General features: G+C 47.7%; 1 protein-coding gene across 1 annotated transcript in view; it reads right to left on the reverse strand.

Moving 5' to 3' along the window:
* Positions 1-5,731: 5,731 nt before the first annotated feature.
* MNT (MAX network transcriptional repressor) overlaps positions 5,732-27,379 on the reverse strand; it is a 41,110-nt gene continuing 19,462 nt past the window's right edge. The window contains 2 exon segments of the mRNA XM_010573874.1: positions 5,732-7,204; positions 8,801-8,993. Coding sequence (XP_010572176.1) covers positions 6,489-7,204; positions 8,801-8,993 — 909 coding nt within the window. The 3' untranslated portion in view covers positions 5,732-6,488.

Here is a 27,379-nt window from a genome sequence, read left to right on the forward strand (position 1 = left end):
TACGTCTTCTCCCCCCGGCCCTCCTGCCTCCCTCCCCAGGCATACAAGGGAGGTCTCCAAACACCCCTCGTCCCCACCCAACCCGGAACAATTTTCACACTTTTTTTTTTTTTTTAAATGCAAAAAATTCACTCAGGATGCAAACCAGTCCAAAAGAGACACAGGCTACATACAAAAATCGGAGACACGATAAAGTCTTGCATTGAATGTCTATACGTATATAAACAGGCGTGCATACGGACAATCACACCAATACCGACACAAGCAGCAATAGTCTCACCTCCACCTAAACCACTCAAAGGCATTTTACTTTTTTTTTTTGTTTCTTTTATGCTTTTGTTACAGAAGGCCACTTTTAATTAAAACAAAGAAAAAGAGACAAGTAGTCCAACACCAGCAGGCAGCAGCCTGGCCAGCCTTTGGACCTGCACGGTAATATGCTGAATGCCAATTAGTTGGTGGTGCGTTTCCTGCCCGGAAAAACTGTTTATGATTTTAGAAGAGCAGAAGGGACATCACCTCTGTCCAGCTCTCTGCTCAAAAAACCAAAACCCGATCCTGCCAGGGGCCAGGGGGCTGCCCAGCTGCGACACCTGCCCAGTATTCAACCCCAGCACAGATGGGGACACACACACACACAAGTGCACAAAAAAAAAAAAAAAATAAAGAGGCCCAACAGCAGCAGTTTGGCTTCAGCCCTGTTTTCCCAGGCATGAGAGGTGGGTCGCTGGCTGGCCCCCGCCCTGCCCCCCAGCCCCAGGAGCCGCAGGCAGCCACTGCCGGGCTGTGCACGCTCCCTGGGACCAGTCCAGGGAACAGCCCACGAACCACGGCACCACCGACCCCAGCAACACCACGGGCACGGGAAAAACCCTCCCGATGGCCGCCGTCCTGCTCCCCTCTGATTGAGCTGGTTTGCACAGACCCGAAGAGCCCTGGCGTGAGCCAAGGGGGGGAGGTTTGCTCGCCTGCCCCACTGACCAGCGAAGTGCAGCCCCTGCTCCTCCCCAAGTTATCGTCCCCCTCGCCAAGCAAACCCCTCACTGCTCAACCACCTTCGGGGTGCACCACTCCTGAACGCAAATCACAGAAAAAGCATGCGATTCCTTCTCTGTGGGTCCTCTTCATAAAAAGAAAAATGCACAAGAAATGTTTTTGGTCAAAAACTAGCTCTCAGACCCACGGAAGCTGTTGAGTACTGTGGCTGGGCGAAACAGGGCTGCCCCGTGCGTCGGCAGCTGCTACGTGTCCGTCCCTCTCTTGCTCTTCGCAAATCAAATGCCAGCAGAAAAATGGCCTTGTTTGAAAGGAAGGCTGAAGGCAATGGTCTGGCTTACACTCAAATAAAAATGATTTGTTGTAGAGAATGATGCAGTTTGCACGACATTTTCAACTTTGGGAGCCGGGCTGCAGGTGAGGCACTGCACACCCCGTGCCCCACTCTGAAGCAGGCAGCAGCCACCAGCAGCAAGGGCCAGCATCCTCTAGTCTCTCCTCAGCCTCTCCTGGGATCAGCGTGGGCTTTGCCTGAGAAAGGTATGAGTCAAGACTTGACAATGTGGCCCTTGGCAGCTGCCACCACCGCGGCGCACCCGCCAAGCTGGAGGTGCCAGTGGCAGGAGCCCCAGGGGAAGCTGCTCCAAGAGCCTGGCGGTCACCGGGTCTGGGCACGAGTCACCACGTCCCCAGCAGCAGTGGCATGACCAAGACTTGATGGTCTGAATAACGCCAAGGTTTCTCCAGCCAAGACAACCCCTCACCCTGGACCAGGACAGGAGTATAACTCTAAGCAGGGCTTTAAAAACCAGCTCATGAACTGGGAATTCAAGAATTCCTACCACTTGTCCACCTGATACCATGCAAAAAATAGTTATAATTACTTTTGGTAATTTGTCTGCCTTTTTTTTTAACTCTTCCCTCTCCCTCAACCTCCCCACCTGTTTTGATTGGTTTTAGAAATCCTGAGCAATCAGAGGATGAGCAAAGGACAGCAGCAGCTCCAGCCAGGACCATCACAAACACCAGAGAGCAAGAGGCGGTGACCAGCTGGTGCCTGTGCCTTCACCAGACCGAGGAGTTCAGAGAGAACAGTCTCACACACACCTTGTTTCCAACTCCTGCTGTGGGCGAGCAAAGCGCACACAGATGGCATCAACCGCGCACACCAACACACACATGCACAGGGATGCCTGACCCGACCCACTGCCTCTCGGACCCCGTTCAAGCAACTGCGGAGAACGTGGGAAATGGGGTCATTTCCCTTCCTAAGCTAAACTGCGGGGTTCTGGCTAATTTTTATTGGTGAGGTCAGGAATACATTCCCACATCTAAAGTGTCAGCTGTAAGAACTCTTTCCAGGATAATTCTGAAGTAGCAGTTTGGGTTTATTCCTCTCTGCCTGCACTTGGCAGGTGAGAGTGGCAACCGGCCTGAAGCAAAGCAGTGGACGTGCCCAGCCACCAGCCCACTCCTCCTCGGCAGCCGGCCTGGCACTGCCACATGCCGGGGCAGCCGCGGGGGCTCCCTCGGGCAGGCTCAGCTCGGAGGAGCAGAACTGCTCGTCTGCTGGGACAGCGTGGTCCAACTCCCCAGCCTGGCCAAGCTGTGAAAGCAAGACAGTATTTTCCCACGTAATCATAGCTGTCCGAGGGTTTTTGCTCACACAGACCTGCTGGTGTCCGTTTCAAACAAACACAACTGCGTTGGCTGAAGTTTTAAGCCCCGATCAAGCTTTTGAGCACGTTTTTGCTGTTGGTAGCGTGACATGACCTGTAGGGAGCATGCAGGCTGTGAGGTCGGGAAGCACAGTGCCGCAGTTGACAGACCCAGAGCCTGCCCTCGGTGGAAGGGTCTCCACTAACCTACAGGCTCCGAGTCAGGCTTGGCAGGACAGAAAAGTCTTCTCAAAACTACTACATAGAAAACCCATTTGCTACTTTTTCTGTGGTATGGTTACCAATAACTAATATTATTCAACAACAGAAGAGATTTCTTGTAAACTTCATATTTATTGATTTTTTTGGGACAAATTAGATCTTCTGAATCCCAAAGTGTACATATATATATTTATATATAGCTTTCTCCATAGGGAAAACACATATATCAAAGGAGGAGAGACATTTCTAAAGTGCCCCTTGTTATACAGTACTGAACATGATTTCTAAGAGCATTAGCGCAAATCCGAAGTTTCTGAGCAGGAATGACAGACGTGAGGAAAGAAAGGCTGCGGTTTGCTCTTTCCCCCACAGAACAGAAAGAAGTTTGCTGACTTTAAAAAAACAAACAGAAAAACCCCAAAGAAACATTTCTGGTAGTCATGGAGAAGGCAGATGAGACCCGGGATGTCTGGACCAGCTTAAGGGCTGGCCGAGCAGGACAAGCTGTTCTTCAAGTGGAGGCTAACACCGATGAAGGGGTTCAGCCATAACAGCATTGTGGAACTCCAAGGGGGAGAGAAAAACTGGCAGAGATGTGGGACTCATATGTGGGCAGGGTAGTGGCACTGTTACCTTTAAACCACAAGGGAGTAGAAGATGAGGAGGTCAGCAGCATCACCTGTCCATACACTAAAGGCCATTAAATAATCCACAAGAAAGCTCATTTGCCTGTATCAAATAAAATGGGAACTTTTCTCTCCAACCCCTACACTTTTTCCTGTGGAAAACACAGAGCAGCTGCATGCCTGGGTCACTGCTAGTTACCAGTATCTATCTTGGGATAAGAAGCCAATGGGGTTAAGGTGGGAGCAAAGGTTTCAATGCAGAAAGTAAGCCGTCATGCAAAATGGCATGTAAGAAGAACAGGACCGACCCACGCAGGCTGATCCCACAGGTCCTGCCAAGGCCAGCACACAGGGAAGGACGGAGCTGGGACAGGGGGGCTCTCGGCCAATGCTCGTGTGCTGAGCCCCGCTTCCCCACCCGGGCTTTTTCTCCTTCAATAAGCTCAGCCACTCTTGACTAGAAATGAGGCTTCCTGCCTCGATTTTGTTATTTTGTGAGTTGGAACAGTAAAGAAAGGCAAAAAGATGCTTCCTCCCCCTCCTAACGCAGCTACAGAAGGCAAAGCCACGCGGTTCCTCGTAAGAAGGGAGATGACCCTGTTGCAAAGACTCAGTTTTCAAGCGTTTCTGATGAGGAGCAACTGTCCTGATATCTAACGCTGATCTCTGAAATACTGGCACACAAAACACAACGTCCTTGGGAAAGCACCCACCTGTACAAGGAGACAACAAAGCCCTGGCAATTCTGCTAACCCCACAGTGTTAATGGTGCACTAGAAGTGAGAACAAACAATCTGTTTAAATGTTATTTAAGGATAAGGAATCCTTAAAGATTTGTCCATTCTGCTGTAGAAACTGTGCTAGCAACACTGGCAAGAGCTTCCTGGACTCAAGGATGCAAGGAAAAAAAAAAAAAAAAAAAAAAGCAGCGTTAACTACAGAGCAACCCAGGGCTTTGTGAACAGATTTAATGCAATTCTCAGCCATGTCTGCTCAGAAGGCACGATCACGCTTGATCTCCGTTTGCTGTAATTACGCCTGCCTCCAGCACAGTTTCAGCCATAGGATGGATGGTATGGAACTGGCAAGTTTTCTTAATTAAACCTCTGCCACTGTTCACAGCAGTCCACAACCAGGCAGAAGTCCTGCTGGAGTCAACAGGCGTTTTGGGCAGACTATGGATCACGTTTTCCTGTGGAATATCTTGACCCCAAACTAGATGTAGCCAGCCAGCACACTGAAGGTGTGACTGCTCAGCCCCACCTTACCTCCTCCTCTGAACGGGTGTCACCTCCAAAGCGTACCTGGTCAGATGCTAGCAGGGACCATCCTCCCATCCTGCCCCAAGGAAAATGTCCACTGGCTACAGCAGGAATTTTGCCTGCATTAAGGACTACGGAGTATTTGTTTTTAAAAAGAGAGGAAGACAGAAAAGAGATCATTAATAGCAGTACTACACACAAAACGGTGCAAGGACCAGAATATTCAGTCAGCAATGAAACACATCCTAAGAAACCTCCCAGGCAGGTGGGCAAGTACCCGCAGAGCCAAACAATATCCCTCCTCTCATGACTCCGTGGGAGTTTGCCATTGACTTCAGTGAGATCTGACCTAACCACCAGAAAGGATGAACAAGAGGGTCACTCAGGATGAGGGGTTGTTCTTTGGTGCACGTCTCACTGTAGTCTGTAAGACACAAGTTATATGTACTGATCTCCTGGAGTATACCATTATCCTACACAAGAGCAGATTTTTTTCCCCCCAAAGAAAAAAAGATGTCAAAACTGCTTGCACTTCGGAAGATAACCACATCCACATTTATCCCTTTTCTAATCCACTGACTCCCACACTAAAACGTGGTCAGTTCAGGAACAAACTAACAAAGAAAAGTAACCCATGCAGCAAATCTACTTAATTTCTGTTGGTCTTCTTGTCCCAGGTTCCGCTCTATCAGGCCAGATAAACATATTGCAAGTTGCCAGCACAAAACATCTGCCTCTGCAAACCAAAAATGAACCCAAGAATCCTGGGGGCTTGGGACTGGCACAAGGAATCCTGAAAGGGGGAGTGCCATGCACAGAGATCTGCAAAATCCATTATTGCATCAGCAAAACCAAGCCAAAACAAAAAATAAAACCCCCAAAAAACCATCCAAACAAAACATTGTCAACCATTAAAATAATAAAAAACATTTTTTTGACATAGCTATAAAAATCATTTATAAAACTGCAACAAATGAAGTCTGGTTGTGTATTCTTTTTCCTTTTATTAGACAGGACAGAGAATTTCCTTAAAATGCCATAACAAGTCACAGTGATTTTAGATGGTTTTTTGAAATGTAATATATTGACGGGAAATACCTTTAACATGGTTTAACTTTCTTTTTTTGTCACTGTATATGTACCCTGGTCCACCAAACCATCTATCTTAAAGTTTCTTGTTTAGAGAGGACACTCTGTCTTCTTCCTCCAAAAATGAATTTTGTCTAATAATCCTGCAAAATAATCAACCTTACAAAAGGCCTTCTTCAAATGTTATATTTATATATATATGTATATACATATATATACACACACATACACACATATATATAAATATAGACTTCTATGATTTTTTTCCCATTCTACGCAATGTCTCAATAAAGAGATCAGCAATTTTTATTCTACAAAGAAGCAACACATAAAAGGGGAAAATTAAAGTCTTAAGAACATCATATCCATATTTCACTGATTACACATAAAAGGAAAAAAAATCACCATGAACAACTGTCTTTGAAGTTTTCTCGGATTAGCAAAATTCAAGTGCAGAGAGGCCCCGTCTCTCGCTGCCAGCGGCAGGTTGGTTACTGGGCGGCTGAGGACAGCCCAGCCCGGTGTCCCGCCACTCGGCATTTTCTGCACTTCCCTCCCGTGGAGTCGGACGTGGTTGGAATGTATGGAGTTTAGGAAAGGTTCCCAACAAAGACCTCGCCGTCGGACGATCCCCTCTAGGCCAGCTTCAGTGTGCTCACTGGGAATGATGGCATGGTTACCATAGTCACCGGATTTAGGACCGTTTGCCCAACTAACTGCGGGTGATGGACAACTTGGGTTCCTACAGCAGGCTTGGCCATCACCGCTTGCTGGCCAAGGTTTGTGGTTCCATTCACTTGCTGGTGCGAGATCGTGTGAGCAATATGGCTCACCACGGGCTGGCTGACGGCCACGGGCTGAGGGTAGATGGGCAGCTGCTGGCCGAGGTGGGCCATGTGGTTGATGGTGGCTGGGTGCACAGTGATGTGGCCGATAGGCTGAGCAGCAGTGGTAAGTTGCACAGGGCTGGACGTGGAAGGTGCAATGTGAGCAATGTGCTTGGTCTGTGGACCCTGAATCACGTGGTTGACAGTCTGAATGACCGAAGCGTGGGTAGTGGCGGTGTGGGCAATAACAGTCGATTGCACTGTTGAAGCCGCCACGATATGAGTCTGTGCAGGGACGATCGCCTGCGGCTGGACCAGTGCTTGCGTCTGGATGGGAGGCTGTGCGTGGGCTGGGGTTTGTTTCTGCTGGATGGACAGGTGCTGAGGCAGAACCGCTGGGTGGTGGGAAGCAGCGTTTGAAGGGACGGCTTTCAGGAGCTCTGGGTGCTGGCGCTGGGTTAGTTTTGGTAATGAGTTCACTGGCCTGTCATCTTCCATGTCTTCATCCATGTTGTCTTCACCCTCTGGAAAAAACGAAAGGAAGAAACTCCCATAAAAAATGACAGCAGAGCACGAACTGGACCAACCAGCCTCCCTACAAGGCAGCACAGGCACAAGAGACAACAGCAGGAGGAGTCACTGAGCTACGGGCAGGCAGCACGGCACAGCACAGCACACCCCTCTCCTCCCTGCTTGTGGGCCAAGGACCCAGAGCCAGGAAGGCGAGACTAGCTCGAAGCCCCGGCTAGAGAGGGTTGCTCACAACAGGCTGAGAGGTCTCGCTTGGGGCTGAGAGATCTTGCTCAGCAGGCAAGGGAAGCAACGTGAGCAGAAGCAGACGGAGAGCGCGTGGGCTGAACTCCGTCTGGGCTGACGAGGGCTCCTTCTGGGAAGAGGAACATGGTTTCCCCTCCTGTCCAGTTGTTCCACTGATTGGTACCAGCCCTTCTACTCCCAGAGCAGGAAGGAAACAGCCATGGAGAAACATGGCAGCAAGTTCCTCGTCTGGTTCTGGAAAACGGACTCTTGTCCAGTCCAGGAACTAATGAAGCAATGCAGAAACATGCTGACCCTGCGGAGATCAGGAAGACAAGCAGGGCACCTTGCACTGCCTCCTCTAAAGCCAGCCATGCAGCAGAGATTAAAAATCTCAGAAGATACAGAAGCAGCAGGAAAACCAGGGAACACACTTCCCTTTTGCAGGCTCTGTGGTTAGTAGTAGCTTGAAGCGATCATTTTCAGCAGAGGCCAGCTGGAGAGGTGAACGGCTGGCACTCCTATTGACAAAGCACTCCTACTCTCAACTTCCGTCAGCCTACACTGGGAGTCTGCGAGTATGTTCAAAGGTGATGAGCCTGATACAAGCCTGAATGAACCAGAAAACTCAGGTTTTCCCTTCCTGGAACCCGCTGTATCGTCTGCCTGAAGTGCCAAGAGCAAATGCTGTCAGGATTTGAAGGAACTGCTGCAAATGGTTACGGACTGCTACAGCCTCCTCATCTCTGGAAAGCAAAGCACTGTACATCCATGCACTGCCTATTCATCCTGCTGCAGATCACTGGTATGGAGAAAAGCATGCACTCTCCTGTCTCGCAAAAACTTCTTACTGGGAACAGCATGTCAGATATTCATTAGTATCATTTCATCTTCACTGTGAATCCTTTTCACACAATGTGAAGGCTCATTAAGTTGTTCAAATGCTCTGGTGATCTTTCCTGTACCAATTCCTTCTTCTCTACGTGGCTGAATACCCTCCCACATCCATGCACAAATACATCAGGATGCTCATATGCCACTCAGTTCTAAAAAGTAGGGATGCATAGTTGTGCAAGAGGAAAACTAAGTTTTGAAAGCAGGCATCTCCATGTAAGATATCAGCAGACTGTGCAAACATGCACTTTGTATCTACCTAACGTTAATGCACGATTTTCAGTTTACTTTACACAAGCGGCAGTGTATTATTAGGCCAACATCAATGATTACAAACCACTTGAAAATGTTTTACTTTATTCTGAATGCAAAGAAACGTTGATGGTGCTAAATGAAGATCCCCACCACCACTGTGTAACTGTGTCAGTGACATACAGCGATGATTACAAGAAGAGAAAAATTATGGGCACCTGATGCTGTCGAGGTAGATGCCTGGTCATCCTCCGGCTGAACTGTCTGTCGAATAATTCTGTCTATCTCCAAGATGTCCATCCACTGGCTCAACTCGTTCTTCAATTCTGCCAGTCGCTGCTGGGTAGCAATCTTCTCTCTTGCCAGCCGCTCCATCTCATGTTCATATTCTTTCTCCTTCCTCTTTAAAGTCTAAAGGCAGAGGGAAGAAAAAAGAAATATAAGAAAAACAAAGACGAGTATAATCTACACTAACCTGGTTGCTCCCATGTTCACAGCTCTTTTTTTTTTATTACCAGTTATGCTGGTGTAAAACATGTTCAGATATAGTTAGGCCTTTCAAACTCAGGCAGAAAGGGAAAGGACGAGAGCTGACCATGAAAACCTAAAAGGTTAACTTTGGCCAACTGCTTTCTGCCTTCTGAAAGAAAACTGATGAGCCTCCAAAACTGAAATGCTTAACTACGTCAGGTGTGAGTCCCTTCAACTCCAAGGGTAAGTTTAAAGCCTAGAACTCCTCAGGAAAAGCTGTAAGGCTTTCTCTCTGAAAAAAAGTACTTCTGCCACTCTAAAGACAGAAAATGAAATCTTCTTCCTGCATTCTTCCTCTTCCACTCTAACCTTCCCAACAGAACCGAAAAATTAAGAACCAGGAGCGCTGAAATATGACTATGACTCACATCTATAACATGGAAGCCAGACCCCTCCCAGCACAGCACTTTCCACCCTGATGACTTCCTAAGCTAAACACTGGACACCAATGGTACGTGTGTGCAGACACTGGCAAGAAAGAACCTCTGTAAGGACACCAACAAACGACCCATGGATGCAGAGCGCTCGTGGACCATGAAGCAGACTGTCCGAGGTCTCACACAGGTATTTGTTGGAGGTGCAGCAACCATAAACCAGGACTCCTCCCTTCTCTTTCAGTCCAAAGGAGCTCCCTGTTGCACTTCAACATCAGTTTAGAGCGACAGGGGTCAGTACTCAGTTCCCAACATCAGCCTCACTTCACCTGCCTTATGAAATATTTGAAGAGGATTAGGGCTTATTGCAGACTGGTCGGAGGGTGCCAAGGGAGGGAAACGGATGCAGTTCCCTCTGATCGCCAGGCAAGAGGACATGAGACCATGGTCAGTTAGCCACTCGGAGAGTGGGGCTATGGAGTTTTTACTACATACATCTATTCCCAAGCATCCCTAAGGAAAGGAAGCATCTACACAGAGAGCAGTGGTCCTGCATGGCAACAGACTGCTGGCCCATGGCTTGAGAAAGGTAGAAAACACCCCACATCCTTGCATGAAGACAGAAACCTTGTGCAGAGAACTCTGCTCTTATGCAGGAAGGTAAAACCACAGACATATTCAAGTATTTCTAAGACAAGCTGCATAGGAAGAGATAGTATCTTTTACTAAACCAACTGACAGTAGTTGGGGAAAAAAGGCAAGCCTTGGGCGCACAAGCCCAAGTAGGTCTACACAAAATCACGGTGCATTTCCGTAACCAGCATATAAATCATGGAGAGAAAGGGAACTTTAACATGGTCAGAAGAAAAAAAAAAAAGCACAAGTACCAATTAGCTTCCGAGCAACATACAACACACCAAGAGCTCCTGACCTAGAAGAGATGGCTAAGAGCAGACAATACCCTGCATCATGGGGGAAATCCTGAAGTCAATGCCAAGGAATGGTATATATTCTCCCCTTCTGCTAATACCGACTCAGCACTGGAAATATGATACGTTCATCAGCAGGGAAGAGATGCTGCATCAGTCAGCATGGTACACAAAAATGCCAAACACTATCCAGTACTATTAATGGGAAATATAAACCACATAGGTCTGATGGGGATTAATTATTGAGCAGTGCAGTGGAAAAACAATAGCTGATCTTCACAAAAGGTACTGGTTTATGAGATTTTAAGCCAATAGTATAGCACTGAACAGTAACAGGACAGGGAGCCTGTTCCCCAGCCCAAGTCAGCACTTACTATAGGCATAAAAGAGACAGAATAAGTGAAATCTGAAAAACCATGTATAGCCTGTCTGTTTTCTAAAGTTAAGTTTTGCCATTGGGAATCTAAATCACATACACACTTCAGAAAATACCAGCTATACAGACCTCCACAGAGCCTGCACGGATGCTCTTTTTCACTCACTGCTGGCAGGCACTGAATTTAAAAGCAAACCTTACACTTAGCAGAGCGGCAGAGGATCAGACTCATGATCTTCTGAATACGTGCTCTTTATTTCTCTCTCAAGTTCTCCAGGACAACTGCAATCAGAACCTGACCTCATGCATTTCAATGACTCTGCTGGTCTTTTATCTCAAAAGTTAGCCAGGAATAACTTCAAAGCCTGTTCAGCCAGGCCTTTAATTTAGCCTAAGCCAACACAATGACTAGGGTAGCTCCTGCCTTCTTACAGAAAAGTAAAATGAAAAAAAAGGTACCTTTGTCCTGATGTAACAAAAAAAGGAAGCATTTTTAAAATGGCCAAACAACGCGTATTAGCAGAGCACAATCACTCCAGATGTGTAAACGGAGACAACTCCTCTCAACAAGGCTTACGCTTTGCCTCCTGGCACAGCTGGCTTTAACTCAGCTAAAAGCCTCTCGAAACGGACAGTTTTCAGGCCAAGGGGGCAGTTCTGTCCCTCTCTCTGCTTTTCAAACAGTAAGCAGGCAGCAGATATGCCAACTGCTCAATACCAAGGTTTTATACTGGGAAACCCCAGCAGACCTGTAGCCTACAGCAGCGAGAGGGACAAAACTGGGACAGCAGAGTGTCCGCAGCAGGGAAGGTCTTTCGGTGCAGAAAAGCAGGTAAGTGGGGACAGGGACTCCCAGGACCCCGAGCTCTGCACCAGCACTGACTCCTAGCCTGGAGACGGCGTTTAGATTCGTACGTGGCTGAAGCCAAAATCCGTATGCTAGTTTTAACGTCTGTTATCCTACTGAGTGCAGCCGAAGCACTCTGCCTGACCCAGAAAACACAGTAATGCTGCACGTGTGCTTTGGTTTCCTTGCAGCTGAAGGGATGTAGGTGGGACAGAGGGCAAAGCTAAGGCAACGAGGAAGGTGCATGCTCCTGTACTCAGGTTTAAATGTGCAAGAAGAGAACTCATCTGAATGTCTTCCTCTTTACTCTCTAATTAGCAAAGAAGCAAGTAGGAGAAAGCCTGAGACTAAAATCACTGCATACACACACGAGCCCAGCCCTCTCTGCAGCATTTCTCTCCAAGCACGTTCTCCATGCAGTTACTCACAGGGCACGATCACAAAAGGACAGAATACAGTAACACAGCTTTCCAGGAAGAATAAGAAAGAAGTCTGTGCAGCCTCAGCACCCGTATCGTGCACAGCACAAGCATATTCGAGCACGTTTGGCTTCCTTCCCTGCTGCGAGAGAAGACTCCCAGCACCAGGGGAAACCACAACTATGAGGTATGGGAGGATGGCTGGTAATTAGTTACAAACTTTTAATTACTGAAAAGGCAGGCAAACCCTTAGCAAGCACCAGGATGAGTCTCCCAGCGAGCAGGGCCAGGGAGCTCGCTCTGTCGCTCTCCGGGTGCTCCACTCCTCCGTCACAGGCTTCGGGACATGGCACTGCTCCAAGCCCAGCCCCACAGGCTCTGCCTCCCTCCGGGTTGCCGGCAGCCCCAGCCCTCCCCGTGATGGAAAACAGCTTGACGGGGTGCCAGCTCCCGGCAGCCACTCGCCCCGACCACACGCTCCTCCCGGGGCTCCTGCAAACGGCCCCCCTGGCCGGCGTGCCGGCCGGCTGGGTGCTCTCCAAGGGAAGCTGCTGGGGAGGCTGGAGGAGCAGATGGGCTGGAGTCTCTGCTGGCACCAGTAATCTTTCAAAAACTATTCTAGGATGCAGTTCAGCGTGGCTCGCTCGGTAAAGACAGATCTCCCGGCTGAGCTGCTACTTGGCCCAATAATGAACTTGGTGTGATTAACCGGAGCCTTCCTCCCTCTCCTGCAGCACTGGCCTTGCAGGGTGCAGCCCCCTCCCGGGCTCTGCAGGAGCTGTGTGTGTGCCCTGCGGGGGCCAAGGACCCGACCCCGACCCACCAGCCTCTGTGCAGCAGCCACAGGAACTTGCCGGAAAGGGGACAGGGAGTAGGGACCCTCCTGGCTTTGTACCTCTTCTCACTGGCAGCCAGTATGGAAGAGGGTGCATGCACATCTCCCTGTGTCCCCTCTGACCAGCATCGCCAGCAGCCCCTTGGACAGATGGATATCTGGCATCTGCCTGCCAACAGGTTATTTTCTGCAAATCACCCTGCCCACGTCAGGTGCCAGGTTTTCCCACTACTCGGTAGAAAGACCACAGCAACAGCCAAACCTTAGTCATTCTGACTTTGCTCGCCTACCTACTCCCAAACAGAAAACACCTTCAGAGACATGTTCTGGTCTCCAGTTCATTTCTTCTAAAACAGGAATTTCTTACAACAGCGGCAGTATCACAATGGATCCTATGCAATACCAAAAAAAAAAAAAAAAAAAAAAAAGTCACAGCTGTTTTAAAATAAGAAGCAGCCACACAGACACTCCTTCACCAAACCCAAACCTTTGGGATTTTCCAACAGAATAGGCACACAAGGCTAGAGCTGAAATGGGAAGATGGGACCCTGAAACTACATACAACAAAATAACTGATTTAGACTGAAATTTCAGTAAAAGGAACTCATACAAATGCCCGACCACCTGTCTTTCAAGGTCTGAAATTTCATTAAGGCAGAGGTATGCGTGTCTGGACAGCTGCAGGTCAGTAACCGCCATCCAACCCACTTCCCCTGCTGCTGGCAATGGAGAGGGTTCTGATAAGGTGCTGGTACCTGGGATGACAATTAAGCTGCCTGCCAAGATCCTGAAGGATACACGTCCCCAGGTTTGACCCAAGCCTGAAGACTCAAACCCTTGTTCCTGAATTCCCTCCCCAGAAGATGCTATTTTCCTTCGGACTGTCTTGCTGTTTCTCTCAGGACATGGTCCCCACAGCAGGGGACAGGTCTGGAGTCCCCCAGACTCTGGGAAGTCACTACTTTAAGGCTGGTTGCACCAAAAGGTGAGAAAACCTGAGGAGAGTTCAAACCAAACGGCTTTGCCTGTTGGAGTAGGCAATCAGCTAGCAGGAAAGAGGGCTCACCAAAATGCGCCTTTGCTGTTTCTTGTACTAGCAGATATAACCGAGGCAGCTGGAGTCCCTCCTCCCAAGGTTAAGCTGAATCTGAAACACTACAGTATTAAAAAAACCAAACCATCCCAACCTCGTTATTGTAATCAACTGATGAAAAATTTCTGCCACACACCAAGCAGCTCAACAAGCACCCGGGCGTCACAGGACCACCAGCAGACTCCTTTCTCATCACAGCAGTCCCTTCACCCAGGGTGACAGGACAAGCACTTGCAGAGACAATACGGGCTTGAGGACAGCGGTGGTCTAGCAGAAGCCCCCAGTTGGCAATCTCTGCGTCCAGGCTTGGAGGTCCCTATTCCAGTGCTGACCTTGCAGCTAGACTTCAAATGTTGTTAAAACCTTCTGCCTGCCTCCCTTCTGTATCTGCTGCAGCTTTGGGCTGGGAGATGCTAGGAGACATGAAAATCTGTGTGATTTCCAAGTTTATCTGACTTTGAATTATCTGAATGTGAAACAATTACAAAAAAAAAAAAAATCCAGCTGAGTTTCCTCATGATAGGCAGTTAATGTGCTTTACAAGTTTTATGCTTAGCCTAGATTCATGTTATGTCATGGACTTAGTCCCTGGCGAGGATGAGGACCCGTGCACACCCAGGGAAAGTGCTCAGGGAAAGCCTGCTGTGTGGCCAAGCGCTCCCACTGCCCAGGCTCTCACGGTGCACAGGTCCCTCCCTGCACGCAGCGCAATGCTGCGGTTTGGGAAGCCGACACTGACCTCACAGAGCCGGTCGGAGCAGACCCAGTGCCCCTTCCTTCTTCTGCACCTAGCCAGCATCACTGCCACCCCCTGCATCTCTGTTTAACCAGAGAAGGAGCACAGAGACGGGATCATGCCTGCAGCTGCCTGGTGCGAACTCTTCCGCTTAACCTGGTTCATGAAGTACTGATCCTGTTTCTTCATGGTGGAAAAGCTGCTGAAGTTATCTGCATTTCTGTTTTCCCACTTCCTTGGACAGCGGCGAGGACCGACTGGTGCTAGGAGCTGCAAAGCCCTGAGGAAGGCAAGGTGTAGTCATCCGCAGTTTTGGTTCTCTGTTCTGTACAAAGCAGCGGGGCTCTCACAAGCCAAAGCCGGTGAGAGTTGACTTGAGCACAACCCACGTGTACCAAAGAAGGCAGCATGGCTTCCACCAGCTCAACAGACGCACACCCCCCCGCCCAAGACTGCTCTTTTCCAACCAACAAACTTCAGCACAGACCCTTCTCCTTATGTTTGTGCAGTGATGATTGTAGGATTTCTTTTTTTAATGTTAAGAAATTAGAAGCCTTGGTTGCCCAGGCAACTTTTACTCTGCAGTGTAAGAAAGCTACAGAAGCTACAACTTCAAAATTGATTTATTTTTCACTTCTATCCACTTAAAAAAATTCCACAAGAGCATCACTTAAAAGCGCCAGTAAACCCTGACCCTAATATGGGGGAAGCTGATCCACCTCAGGAGGAAATCATGGATTTCCTTATTTTCATGTGAATCCATCCATGGCTTTTGACAGTTGGGAAGTTTTGCAAATCAGCTGCTGGCTCTGGTGAAAACGAGGTGATCATTTCACTCCAAACATTTACAGTTCTCGCAGTTTAACTCCTAACCACGCGCAAAATAGGGAGCTGAGGCCAAATAAAATGCACAGTAATCGTTTGCTGCAGGGATCAGTATCCCTGCAAGAACCACTCTGTGAAAGCTGTACTTAAAAGGTGCTTTGACCACATAGCCACACACTTCAGAGTGTGTGTAATAAAAAGTGCAAGAGTGGTCCCGCAGAAAACGTGCAAAGTTTGAAGCTGAGAGCAAGTCCTTTGCTCGGCAATGACTGCAGAGGACCAAGGGCCCGGGACCCGGCTCTGACCGCAATCCTCTCCAGGGCAGTCGCCATCTGCACTGTGCGCAGCCGCTGCTGCTCCCGTATGCAGGTGGAAACAGTGACAAGGAAGCAAGGGCGGTGATGAAGAGTCCCTTCATCTTTTATTTAAACAGCAGTGACCAAATTAAAATCCATACGTGGGTTTGCTTTTGCTCCCCATTGAGTATCTGATTTTCCTCCTTTACACGTAGCTGTCAGCTTCAAAGCAGTCTTTACCCACATGGATTATTAAAGCAAGACCAGCACAAACTGCAGTGACAGCAAACACCCGATGCAATACCAGTTGTAACATTTCACTCCTTTGAGCCCATTCTTCTCACTGTTTCAGAGCTGCTATTTGGTCCTTGTGTGCATCCCACTTGCCATTATTTGGTAAACAAACCAGACACAAACTACTGTTGTCTCTACGCAGCAGCAGTCATTTGTCACTGTAAAGAATTTTCCATTTTATAGCCGGCTGTAATTAAATTGCTTATTCTTATGTCAAGATTGAAAATAATGCCTCCAATGCTTTCTCTGCGCTTGCCTCAAGAATAATGCTAGCCCTGTAGTTGGCATTAGTGAGGTTTAAAAGGTCTTATTAAAAAGCTCCCCTTATAAACATTATATTAGCAATTTTAAAACACACTTTCAATTACGAGCTCTTCCAAAAGCATATTTCAGCTGTTGTGCTCTATTACATGGCATTCACTGATTAAAAATTCCTCATCAATGAGCAATCATGAAAGTGATTTGCAATTTTGAGCCAGACTCTTTAACTCTTTGCTACTGGGATCGCAGCCACTGCAGCAAACCAAGGAGCTGCCTCACCTGCAGGACCTCCACGCGATTCAGCACAGACCCAACCCAGCCGGTCAGGCTTTCTACTGCTGTACGGAGTTTTGATTCCTATATAAAATGCAAAAAAAAGCTAAGTCCTAAGAAAAGGATCTTATCCTTGCAGGGACTGCCACGGTACAACAGATCTACAGCAGGAGTAGTCCACCAGCCTGTCTCCACAAACGTTGCAAGCAGAAAACATCAGAAGACACAGGGATGCTGAGGAGCCTGCAGTCCCCAAACAGCCCAAATCCCCAAGACTCTGCTGGCAGAGGTGCCACACTCACCTGTAGTGCTTTGGGGTTTTGCATTAGTTTTATCAATTTTGGGTACTCCTACTCTGAATCACACTAAATTTTCTATGAAGTTCTTCAGGTGTGACAAGCAATTTGTTTAAAGCCCAGCATCTGGAGAAATCGCCTGCCCCAACCCAACCCAAGCTGCCGTGATGACGGAGAGCCCAAGAAAGCAGGAAAACCAAGAGCCGCTGGTTCCCCCACCAGCAGCAGGCTGGCGTCCCCAGCCTCCGCACCGAGCCTGCGCACCAGCAGCGGCTGCCTGCACCAGCAAAGGTCATGGCATCCACTGGAGCCTGCCTGCAAAGGACCTGCTCCTGCATCCCAGACCTCCGGGACCCCTGGGACCCCAGCTCCTGCTGATGCCAACGGGACCCCTTGGTCTGTGGGAAGCGGCACCGGGCAGGATCAGGGCATCAGCAGAGGTAGCTGTGGTACCTCTCCCTTCTGCTCGCGTGAAACCCCAGCTGGTTGCCACGGGAACCAAAGCCATGGTTTCCATGGAAACTGCTTCATTCGGCTGGCTCTCGGAGATGAAATCCCGCAGCGGTGCCGGATGCGCTAGCCTGGTACCACCGATGGGAAAACACAGGTCGCGGCACAACAGTACCACCGCGGCGGCTGACGTCGCTGCCGCTCTGCTCTCCCCGGGCAGACGTGGCTCTCCCACGCATGCCGCCCGCTAAAATCACCCACCTGCAGCTACACCCAGACAGCGTGTACTACAGCCGTTTCTCTGTGGGTTTCCCCCGAGAGCCTTTGCTCGGTATGGGATTACCGTCTCCCTTTCCCCAGACGCAATATAAAATCACGACGGGCTCGACCCAAAGCCCCGAGATGTTAACGTTGCACTGGGGGAAACGTGGGGAGGGGTCCGGCGATGACCAGTTCTCAGCGGGTTGGGAGAAGTGACAGCTTGTGCGTCGAGGGAGGGGAGGAGCAGAACAAGGACTTCAGGCTGCCACTGTGCACCGATTTCAGCCTCCTGAGCTCTCAAAGCTGACACTTCACACGAGCACCAAAACCAAAATAAAACTTGCAAAGTGAAACTGAGACCATCCCACGCTACTCGTAAGTCTAATCGCCAGCGCTCTGCAGCGGGCTGATCGGATCCCAGGCACGGCCGCTGCCCCGTAGATCCTTCAAAGCAGATGAGGCAATCTGCAGCGTGGCGTGAACCCCGGGGCGCAAACGACCCCGACGGGCCATTCGCCAGCAGCCTCGTGACCCAGCTCTTCCATGTGTTTAACCCCCAGACAAGGAAGGCAGCCAAAAAGCGCTGTTGTATTCTGGGAGGTGACTTCACCCTCACACGCACGCAGCAAGCACGGTGACTTCAGGAAACGAGCAAGTCAGTCGTTTGCTGCAGAGGCTGCACTGGCTTTTCTGCAAGTACGAGAGAAGCGTGCTGGGCAGGGGCTTGTCATCATCGCATTTTTGTGCGCCCACCACTGTTCAATCTAGTTGCAAGGGAAGAGATAATATCTAGATAGAAATACTTCACAGAATGGGAAATCTGCCTGGAGCAGAGAACTCATGGGAAAATGAGAACATGCTTTGTTATTTACGTTTATTATTTGCACAGTTAGCACTGAAGACTCCTGATAAAAAAAGACATTGGGCTGTAATCTCTGAAACAAAAATACAGCTGAAATATGGCTATCTGCACTGGCCTTGCAGATCCAAGAGGACCCAGTCTCCTGAAGCACCCTCCCTGGAGAAAGTACAGTTACTAGGGTAGAGGGTAGGAAGAATCCAAATCAGGAAGACAAAGAATAAATTAAAAAAAAAAAAAAAGCAGCAAGTGACTAGAACACAGAGTACAAACACAAACCAGGGAAAGGCATAGCCATGCCCAGGGTCAATCACCAAAACCATGCTGGCTTCTACCAGTTTAGTAGATCTGGTTTATTCCTTGATATGACTCTCAAGGTTAAGAGAAATTCAATGTTAAAAAAACCGAAGTATTATTTGCAATGACTAGGTGATAAGTTTGGTTGTGCATTTTGATTTTTCTATTTTTTTTTTAAATAGTCTGTCATTCATGAAATAAGTGAGACATTTTTAGTGATGCTAATGGATTCTAGATGCCCAAAGACCCCAAAATACTGTGGTGTCTGTTATTCAGAAAAGTATTCCAAACAACTTATTTTAATTTGTTTGGTGTGGGAAATACATCTTTGGTATAACTGTAATAATTTTCTGCAAGCAAAAACAAAGCATGCTGCATTTCAAAGAGCAATTATTATTAATGACACAAGTGCTGGATGCGGGACCCTCGCAAGCCTTTCCTGAGCCTACGTGATGATGTCCAGACAGCAGTTCTGGAGGGCAACAAGCAGTTACGCTTTAGAGCTGCAGCCAGATCTCTTACTGCTACAGATGAGGAGGAGATTAATGTGGAGACATATTATCTCTACATCTACTTGCTGCAGTATTCTTGTATTTTTCTTGGAGGCATCTCACAGCAGCCGCTGTGGGAGACAAAGCAGAGTTTTGGACGGGTCCCGGGTGCGGCGCTCCCTTTGTTCGTATCCCTATGCGGGCTCAGCCAACAGGCAAGATGTACCAGCGAGCTGTGCATCAGAACATAACGCTGCCCAGGCTTTGAGCAGCTGCCCAGGAGAGCAGGTAGGCGAGGACTTTCCCTGGGAAAAGAGCACACCTCCCAAAACATGGTTTTGGCAGGTGATGGTGGTCCCAACAACCATGAGCTCTGACAGAACCACCCTGCCCAGCATTAGAGGACCACCACCCCACCGCACACATGCCGCGGCAGCGGGTCTGGGAGGCTGAGGTCCTGGTGACTCAGAGAAGGATGCCATCCTCCCGCACCACCTCTCTTCCCTGTTTCTCCATCCTTGGAAGGAGGGCAGCTCCAGTTACTCACATCCCGACGGCTCCACCTACGGCCCACGGAGCAGATCTGGGTCACCAGAGGATTTCTCTTAACCTCCCTCCCTCATTGTTATGGCCACGGCGGCAGTGGGAGGATGTAAAACCCAGTTGTTAAATACAAACCAACTCCAGCGCCTGTGCAAGGCCATGAATCAAAGCCGTGCACTTGAGTGAAAATCTTTATCTCCGTGCTAAAGGGTTGAGGGCTGCAAGCGCTGGCTGGCACAGTGGCTGCGGTGCCCACCGTGCCCGCACACCAGCAGCACTCAGACCCCCCACTGCTGCTCACGAAGGTGGTCCCAAGGCTGAGCTCCTCTGCTCCACTGGGCTGAGAGATTGCCTTAGAGTAGGTAAAGTCCCATGAAGTTCTTAAATATGAAGTGATAGGAAGGTGCCAGCTGCTGGGGACGATGAGCTCTGAATCACAACACACACTGCTCTGAAAGAGCAGAGAATACAGAAAGCATCGACCAGCTTTCTGCAAACCCACCCAACCTGCGCAACATTAACATCACTGCAGAACGTTTGCAGAATGAAATCAATCTTCTTTTAGAGACACTTTCGTCTCAAAGATCTCAGCGTTTTGGGAAGAGGAGCAAAATAAAAGTTGTTCTTTCTAACGCCGCAGGAACTGCACAATCACCCTCCGGGAGCTGTTCTCCTAAAACGCGAATATAGTGAATAATCAGGTACCTGCCCAACAGATGGCACCCAACTCGCACCTACTTTGTACAGGTCACCTGCCATCTACCCTCCTCTTTCGACCAGAGCCATAATTTTCAAAGACACAATTTTCCCTAAATGCTGTCTCAGGATGACCTGAGCAGCCTAGTTATTCAGATCAAGACGTATCTCAGCATTACAGGACTAACATTCCCTACTTGACACCCTCATTAGCAGACTGCGGACTGTATTTTCTCCCATGGGTGCTATACTGACTGTCCTCAAAGGAACAGTATGTCACCAAGAGGGATTTAAGAAAACAGTAAGAACTCCACAGTGAAAGGGACATTCTAAATGTAAACTTGACATTTTAACTCATAATGATGTAAAAGATGAGTAAGACAGATAAAAGAAAAAGAAATTGGGGGAAAAAAAATCCATTTTTTCTGCCTTGTTTATTTGATGCACGTGTTATCATCCTGTGCAGAAGCAGCTTCACTGCTTCACCAGGTCACCCAGCTTCCCATGGTCTGCGCCTGTCTTCCCCACAGTGACAGCAAAGAGAAAGGCACAAAAAAGAAGTCACAGCTGCACACAGAAAAGTGTTCAGACAAAACCACAAGAATTGGCAGGGCAAGTCCAAGGCACAGGCAGGATCAGAGTCACTATTAATTTTTGATAAATAACTGAGACAGGAAGCCTTGTAAAAATCTTACCCATATTTCCATATCCTCCAAAGCATGCTTTATCAGTATTTCTATCACATCAGAGTAACATCGACACGACAACAGGAGATTAAGCTGATACCAACTTCCTGCTGCTGTATGACAGACAGTTTCAAAATCCCCCTCATTTATTATTTTATAGTTGACAAAGGCTGCTACCGACATCTACAACTGCAAAGCTCTGTGTAACATGGGCTGAAGTCTGCTGCACTTAGACACATGCAACGATTATTATTTTCTTGCAACTATTTGTTTGTAATTTTAATCCATCAGTAATTACTTCATTGTAATTTTAAAGAGTATCAACATACACCTTTGCTACTGCTAACAAGAACAGGAATCCAAACTACCCTTGTAACTTGTGCCACGGGGTCCCTGACCTCTGACCTCTTCCCTATCAGGCTCTCAGGGAAGAACTAAAACACAAACCAAACTGAATGGTTATGATGTCAGTGGGGTTTTTGGTTTGTTTGGGGGTTTTGCCTTGTTTTAAAGGCAGGTGACCTCTGCAATATTAGAAATAAAATAAAGCCTGTGCGATCAAGCTGTAATTATCACCGCTTTCATCACATCACATGCACTCCCTTCTCTTCCGTGCCTGCTCTCTGACAGCAAATGACAACCAGCACGAGCAATGGCACCTAAACAGGCTACAACACAACCATCATTTTGAAACCCTGTGCTATGCTTCACTTACAGGTTGTTTTGGTTTTTACAACCTTGAGTGCTTCTTTAAACTACTACTTAAATGACAGCAGTATGATAGATGTTTTTTTAATTGTTAGAGAATCTACATGTACAAGATTTATAATTCTGTTTACCCTTTCCAAACTCTCGTGTATGAGTCACAAGCGAGACACTGTTAAAAAAAAAAAAAAAACCACCATCCCTTTTGGCAAAGGTTAAGAAACAGCTTCCACTCACTCAACAAGGTTCAAACTCTGGGCATTTGTAAATACTCTCTTGCATGACACATTTTGTGGCCACTCCTACAAATAAAAATCCACTGACTGCTCTCTGGACGGAGCCTCCCTTCAGGCAGATCATGCTGCAGCTGGGGAGGGGTGGCAAAGGATTTAATTTCAGACGTCCACAACCGCCTGGGAGCCCACATCAGTTTTGGCGGATGTGCCAGCTTGAGTACCAAACTCTCTGATTCAAGATGGGAATCCCACGTTTCTTCTACTCAATGACTGTGCAAGTTGTCCAAAGGGAAAACAATGTCAGTGCTACTGCATGCTAAGCACAGTCCCAGGCTACATGCTGGAAGCTATTAAAACATGCCTGACAGTGGAAACTCTGGCTGGCTGGCTCAGATTGGCATGCTGAGTGCCAAGGGACTGGAAGCTCTCTGAGCATCTCCTGGCTTCTCAGGTTGAGCACCCCACCTCCCATATCAATGTAGCCCAATGTCATGCCTCTGAAGCTAAAATAAATTCTCCAATAACTCCATTAAGGGCAGGAACTAGACCCTGCACTTGCTGTGCATGAACAACTCCCACTGGCTCCAGTGGAAGATCAGCCCTACGTCCTAATTCTTACCTGTTTCATGTTTTTAAGCAGGTTCCAACTTGCTTTACTTTATTAAACACTGTTTTTTCAAAGGTCTTATTTCTCTTCACTTTCTGAAGTCTACAGATGACACCATGTTGCATGACCACAGCCTATTGTTGCTGGAAGCCTTTATTATTGGCAATGAAATTCAGGCTAATTAGACAAGATAGAATCAATTGATCAGGTCAGGTAAACAACATGAAGAAGCACTGCTTGGCATGTGAGTGCTGTTCACATGAAGGAGGCACTGGAAGTACTAAGGACCCAGTTCTTACTAGGCAAGTTTTATAGAAGATAAGTATATTCACCTAGTAGCCGGCACAGAACAAAAAAAAAAAAAAAAGTTACAGCTATACTTTTCAAGGTGGGAAACTTAATTGGATTCAGCATCACAGTTGGGCTTATGCATTTTGATCAATAATCCAGACACTACAGTGCTTGAATGTAAATGAGTTCTATTCTTTATACAACACCAAATACTAATGTCAAATGTGTGGGGTTATTGTCTGCAGTACAGCATCTCCCTACATCAGGATCCGGCATGTTTGTAGTGTTCTCCTTTACCTATGTAACACCTAAACCCTAACTTAAGCATTACCATGGGACTTTAAAAATCCACCTGTCTTGTTCTGGTCCTCTACACTAGACAGGGATAAATTATTTTGCTCAGGCACTGATGAAGCAACCAATAAATAAAACCAAACCAAACCAAAAGAAGAGATGCTGTGGTTATCAACAGGAAAATTTAACAAATGTGAAAACAGGATCTGGTCTGTTCACATGTCCATGAGATCAGCTTAAAAAGGACAGCACAAAGGACTTTCTACATGCACTATTTAAGGCATCCTTGGACGGTACTCTGTATACATTCTGCCCTTGAGGGAGTCAATTCTGTTGTTTATTGTTGGCATAGATGGGAAACTGCATCATTTTTAGGTGCACAGCATGTTGCTTCAGGCAGTTTGAAAAGCCAAAAGAGACTAAGTGAGGATAAACAATTTAAACATCTCATATAAACAATTAGCATTACTGATGAGGACAGGTAAGTCAGTTCACGATGGATTTCTACTCCTGACAGGAGGTCAGGAATCAGCTTTGTAATTTATTGTTTGTCTTACACAGCATCCTGTGCTCTCAGCTTAGTTGGTGACTGTTGAGAACATACCACATGGACAGGAGAGGTGGCAGAAGAGCACACGCTGCAAACAGCCGTGACAAAGGAGGAAAAAGACACAAGGAAAGTCGAAATAACCAACGTGCTAATGGTGAAAAACTGAACCAGCCTCCTGCATCAAAGTACAATGGCTGATGCTGACACGTCCTCTACTGCAGGATTATGGTTTTTTGTTTAGGAAGGGATAGAGTCCATTCTCCTGCCTAGGATAATCACTTCTCCCTTTATGCTTACTGGTTTGAGTTTGCTGAACTACTATTTTTCTTTCCGTCTGACAATGATCAGAGACCTATGAACTTCTGTCCTTACTTTAACTTCAATCTAAAGCAGTTACATATGACAAAGGAAAATAACATCGATCTGAGCAGTGGTGACCTAGTCAGCAGGTCAGCTGAGGCCACAGTACGGCCATGTGAAGCCAGTTCAGCTGAGAAAGCCCGCGTTTGTAATCAGATGAGGAAATTAGGCACACTTCCCTCAAAACAAACAATGCAGTAATTTACTTGGGAATCTAAAGAGATGTCAATTACTTTGAGTCCCGTACCCTTTTTTTTTTTTTTTTTTTTTTTTTTTTTTTAGCATGAACATTTTTATTTTTTTTTTAGCTCCTGAGAAAGGCATCAGACCACAGAAACTGTGAGGTGCTGCTTCCACTCACTGCAAGGAGCGGGGAGGGAGCTGCAGCCTGGCACGTCCCCAGCCTCAGCTGGGTTTGGAAGAAGAAGATTTCCATCATGAAGATGGAGACTATTTTACTTTGGTAAAATACTTCTCTGGCTAGCTGGTCTACAGTTCAAGTGACAGCAAGAGGCCTGCAGTCTGTTAACACGAGCAGTCTTGTGACTTGTAAATGGCTTTGCCACTCCTTTATACATTTCTCTAAGCACACACAACCACAAAAATCAGAAGACTGGTTTGCACCACAAATTCATCTGGGTGATTCCTGGGAATACTACGGGCATGGCCCAAGAGGCAAGTTTCCAGCTCGTGTCAGTCAGTGGCCTTGCTCCAATACCCATCACGTCGGCGGGATGTGGGGTACAGTGCCAACCCTAGCTCCTGGGGGAGAAAGAAATTCTACCCTTCCTGAGGCAATAAATGACAAATTGGTCATATTATAAATTGTAAATTCATCACAGCTGTTTTCTGTCTCTAACACTAGAAGCAGCAAGTAGGACCATTAGATTACTTCTATGAATTTGTAAGCAAGGTCCATTCTTAAACAGAGCAAATACTCCTCTGTAAGACTAGGGCCCAACATCTATCATCACAGCATTCCCACCCCCTCCCCAATACTTCTGCAATATCTGAGCAGCCCGTGCAGTAGTTTGGATCACAGCGGTGCCCTGCCTTGCAGTCTTCAAAGGATTTTACTCTTTGCCGTTTGCACACCCTGGGAAGCTCAGCTTTGTCTAATATTTTGTAAGCATGTTACTATTCAGTCAGCATTTGTCTAATATTTTGTAAGCATGTTATTATTTAGACAGCATTAGACTCTAGTTGCAGTGGGGAAACTGGCAAACAAGCAAGACTTGCAGTGCGATCTGAAATCTGCCAGACTGCAGCCACGGTGCTCGCGAGCTGTCTCATTGTGGCTGTCCCCATGTCACCTGGTGAGCAAATCGCCTGGATGTTATCTTACACTAAATATGCAATAGAAAATAACCCCTGAAACTGGAAGGTGTTCAGGTACCATAGTGACAGGCACAGTTTGAGAACACAGAAGAGAAAACAGTCTTGCTTAAGGGCTTCAATTAGCTTCCAACTAAGATGATTACAACATTTCCTAGGGGCCAAGGAATCCTTCAAAGAGAATCAAATCAAAACGTCCAGCTGCATGGACGTCCTGGCTATGAACTGCGTCTGATGTCTTCTGCTCCCTGGCCACCCCAGCAGCACCTTCATCCAGCAGAAGCGAAGCGCGGACGCTGCTTCGGCAGCAGGTGCTGGCCAGCCTCGGCCGAGGGGACGGGGCTCTGCTCGCTCAAAGCAAACAGCGTTTTCTTCCCACCGCGGTTTTTTCCATGTCACTTCACGCATCTTAGAAACTTTCTGGAGGCCCCCGGCATTTTCACTCACGTTTTGCAGGAAGGAAAGCAAAGAACGAAGGGCGAGGTGGCCCGCGTAACAAACGCGCTTTGTCAGAGGCTCTGCGGCGCGGGACCGGAGCCCACCCCGCTGCCGTGACCCACAGGGACAACTCCCTCAGCTGAGAGCCACAGCACAACAGCCTACACCGCCTACAACTGAATCACCATTTAAAGGGATTATTAACTTCCAGCTGCGTTCAGCCTAATTTCCTTTGTGCAACAGTGTGTTTAATTGCAGAGATTCTAATTTACTGTTGCAGAGCACAAGCCCAGCTCTAAGGATAAATTAAAATGACAGCTCCATGGGAAGTTTGGAATTTAACTTTCTGACTTATCTGATTTGATGCAGATACAAATATTTAAATCCAGCCAAGGAAACAAACAGCCTGTTTCTAAGAAGTTCCAGCTGGAATGGGGGAAAAAGGATTTTGTAGGAAGAGAGACTGCAACAATTAGTGCACTGTCATAGTCCTTGCGGGCATAGATCATCAGCTAAGCAGAGCTTCAGGGTCAGCACGCTGCACTCCTCCTCTGCAAGACTCATTTGGGCTTGTTTTTTTGGCGGTTTCTTTCCCCTTTAGTGAAAAACTACTTTGCTATATTGAGAATAAGAGGTTTTACTTTTAAATCTCCTTTGTACAATTCCCCTGTTCTCATTTCAAGGGAGAGAGGTATGCACCAAGCCTGTCGAGTGAAACACACCAAGTCTGGTGCGTGATTTGCTGCCAAGGCGGCAGTGTTTCTTTTGTTTTTCTCTTGTAATCATGACCAACTCTGTGCTCCTGTCTGCAGATCAGGCTGGGATTCATCTCACCCAGCCTGAGCTGGTAAGAGGTGTCCCAGCCCAGTCCGCAGTCCCACCTATGCTCTCTGTAACCCCTGGGGAGAAGCGAGCGTCATCTGCAGGCAGTTCATCCCATCCATGCTGATGCATGTTATTTTCGTTGAGACAGTTCAAAGCTAAATTCAAACCGAATTAAAAATTATTTTCTCTAAAAATTCATTTTTAACTCTCAAAATTCACATCAGATTTCTAATAATCTGGGGTCTTTTTCAGGCAAATAAACAGAGCACTCAAACTTTTACTGCAACTGCATCCCGTGATCCAGGCGCAGACCCACGGCAAAGCCGCTGCCAAGGAAAACACTCGGCTTTCGGGATACTCCCTGCTGCTTGCGAGCTCAAGCGAGCAGCCGCCAGAGACGCTCTCGCTGCCCCGCCAGAGGAGGAGAAGGCGAGATGCGGCAAGCGGCAGACGCTGTGCCAGTGGAGGTGGTTAATACGAGCGGCACG

Source organism: Haliaeetus leucocephalus, unplaced genomic scaffold, assembly GCF_000737465.1.
Source record: "Haliaeetus leucocephalus isolate CR32 unplaced genomic scaffold, Haliaeetus_leucocephalus-4.0 Scaffold395, whole genome shotgun sequence".
Lineage (NCBI taxonomy): Eukaryota > Metazoa > Chordata > Aves > Accipitriformes > Accipitridae > Haliaeetus > Haliaeetus leucocephalus.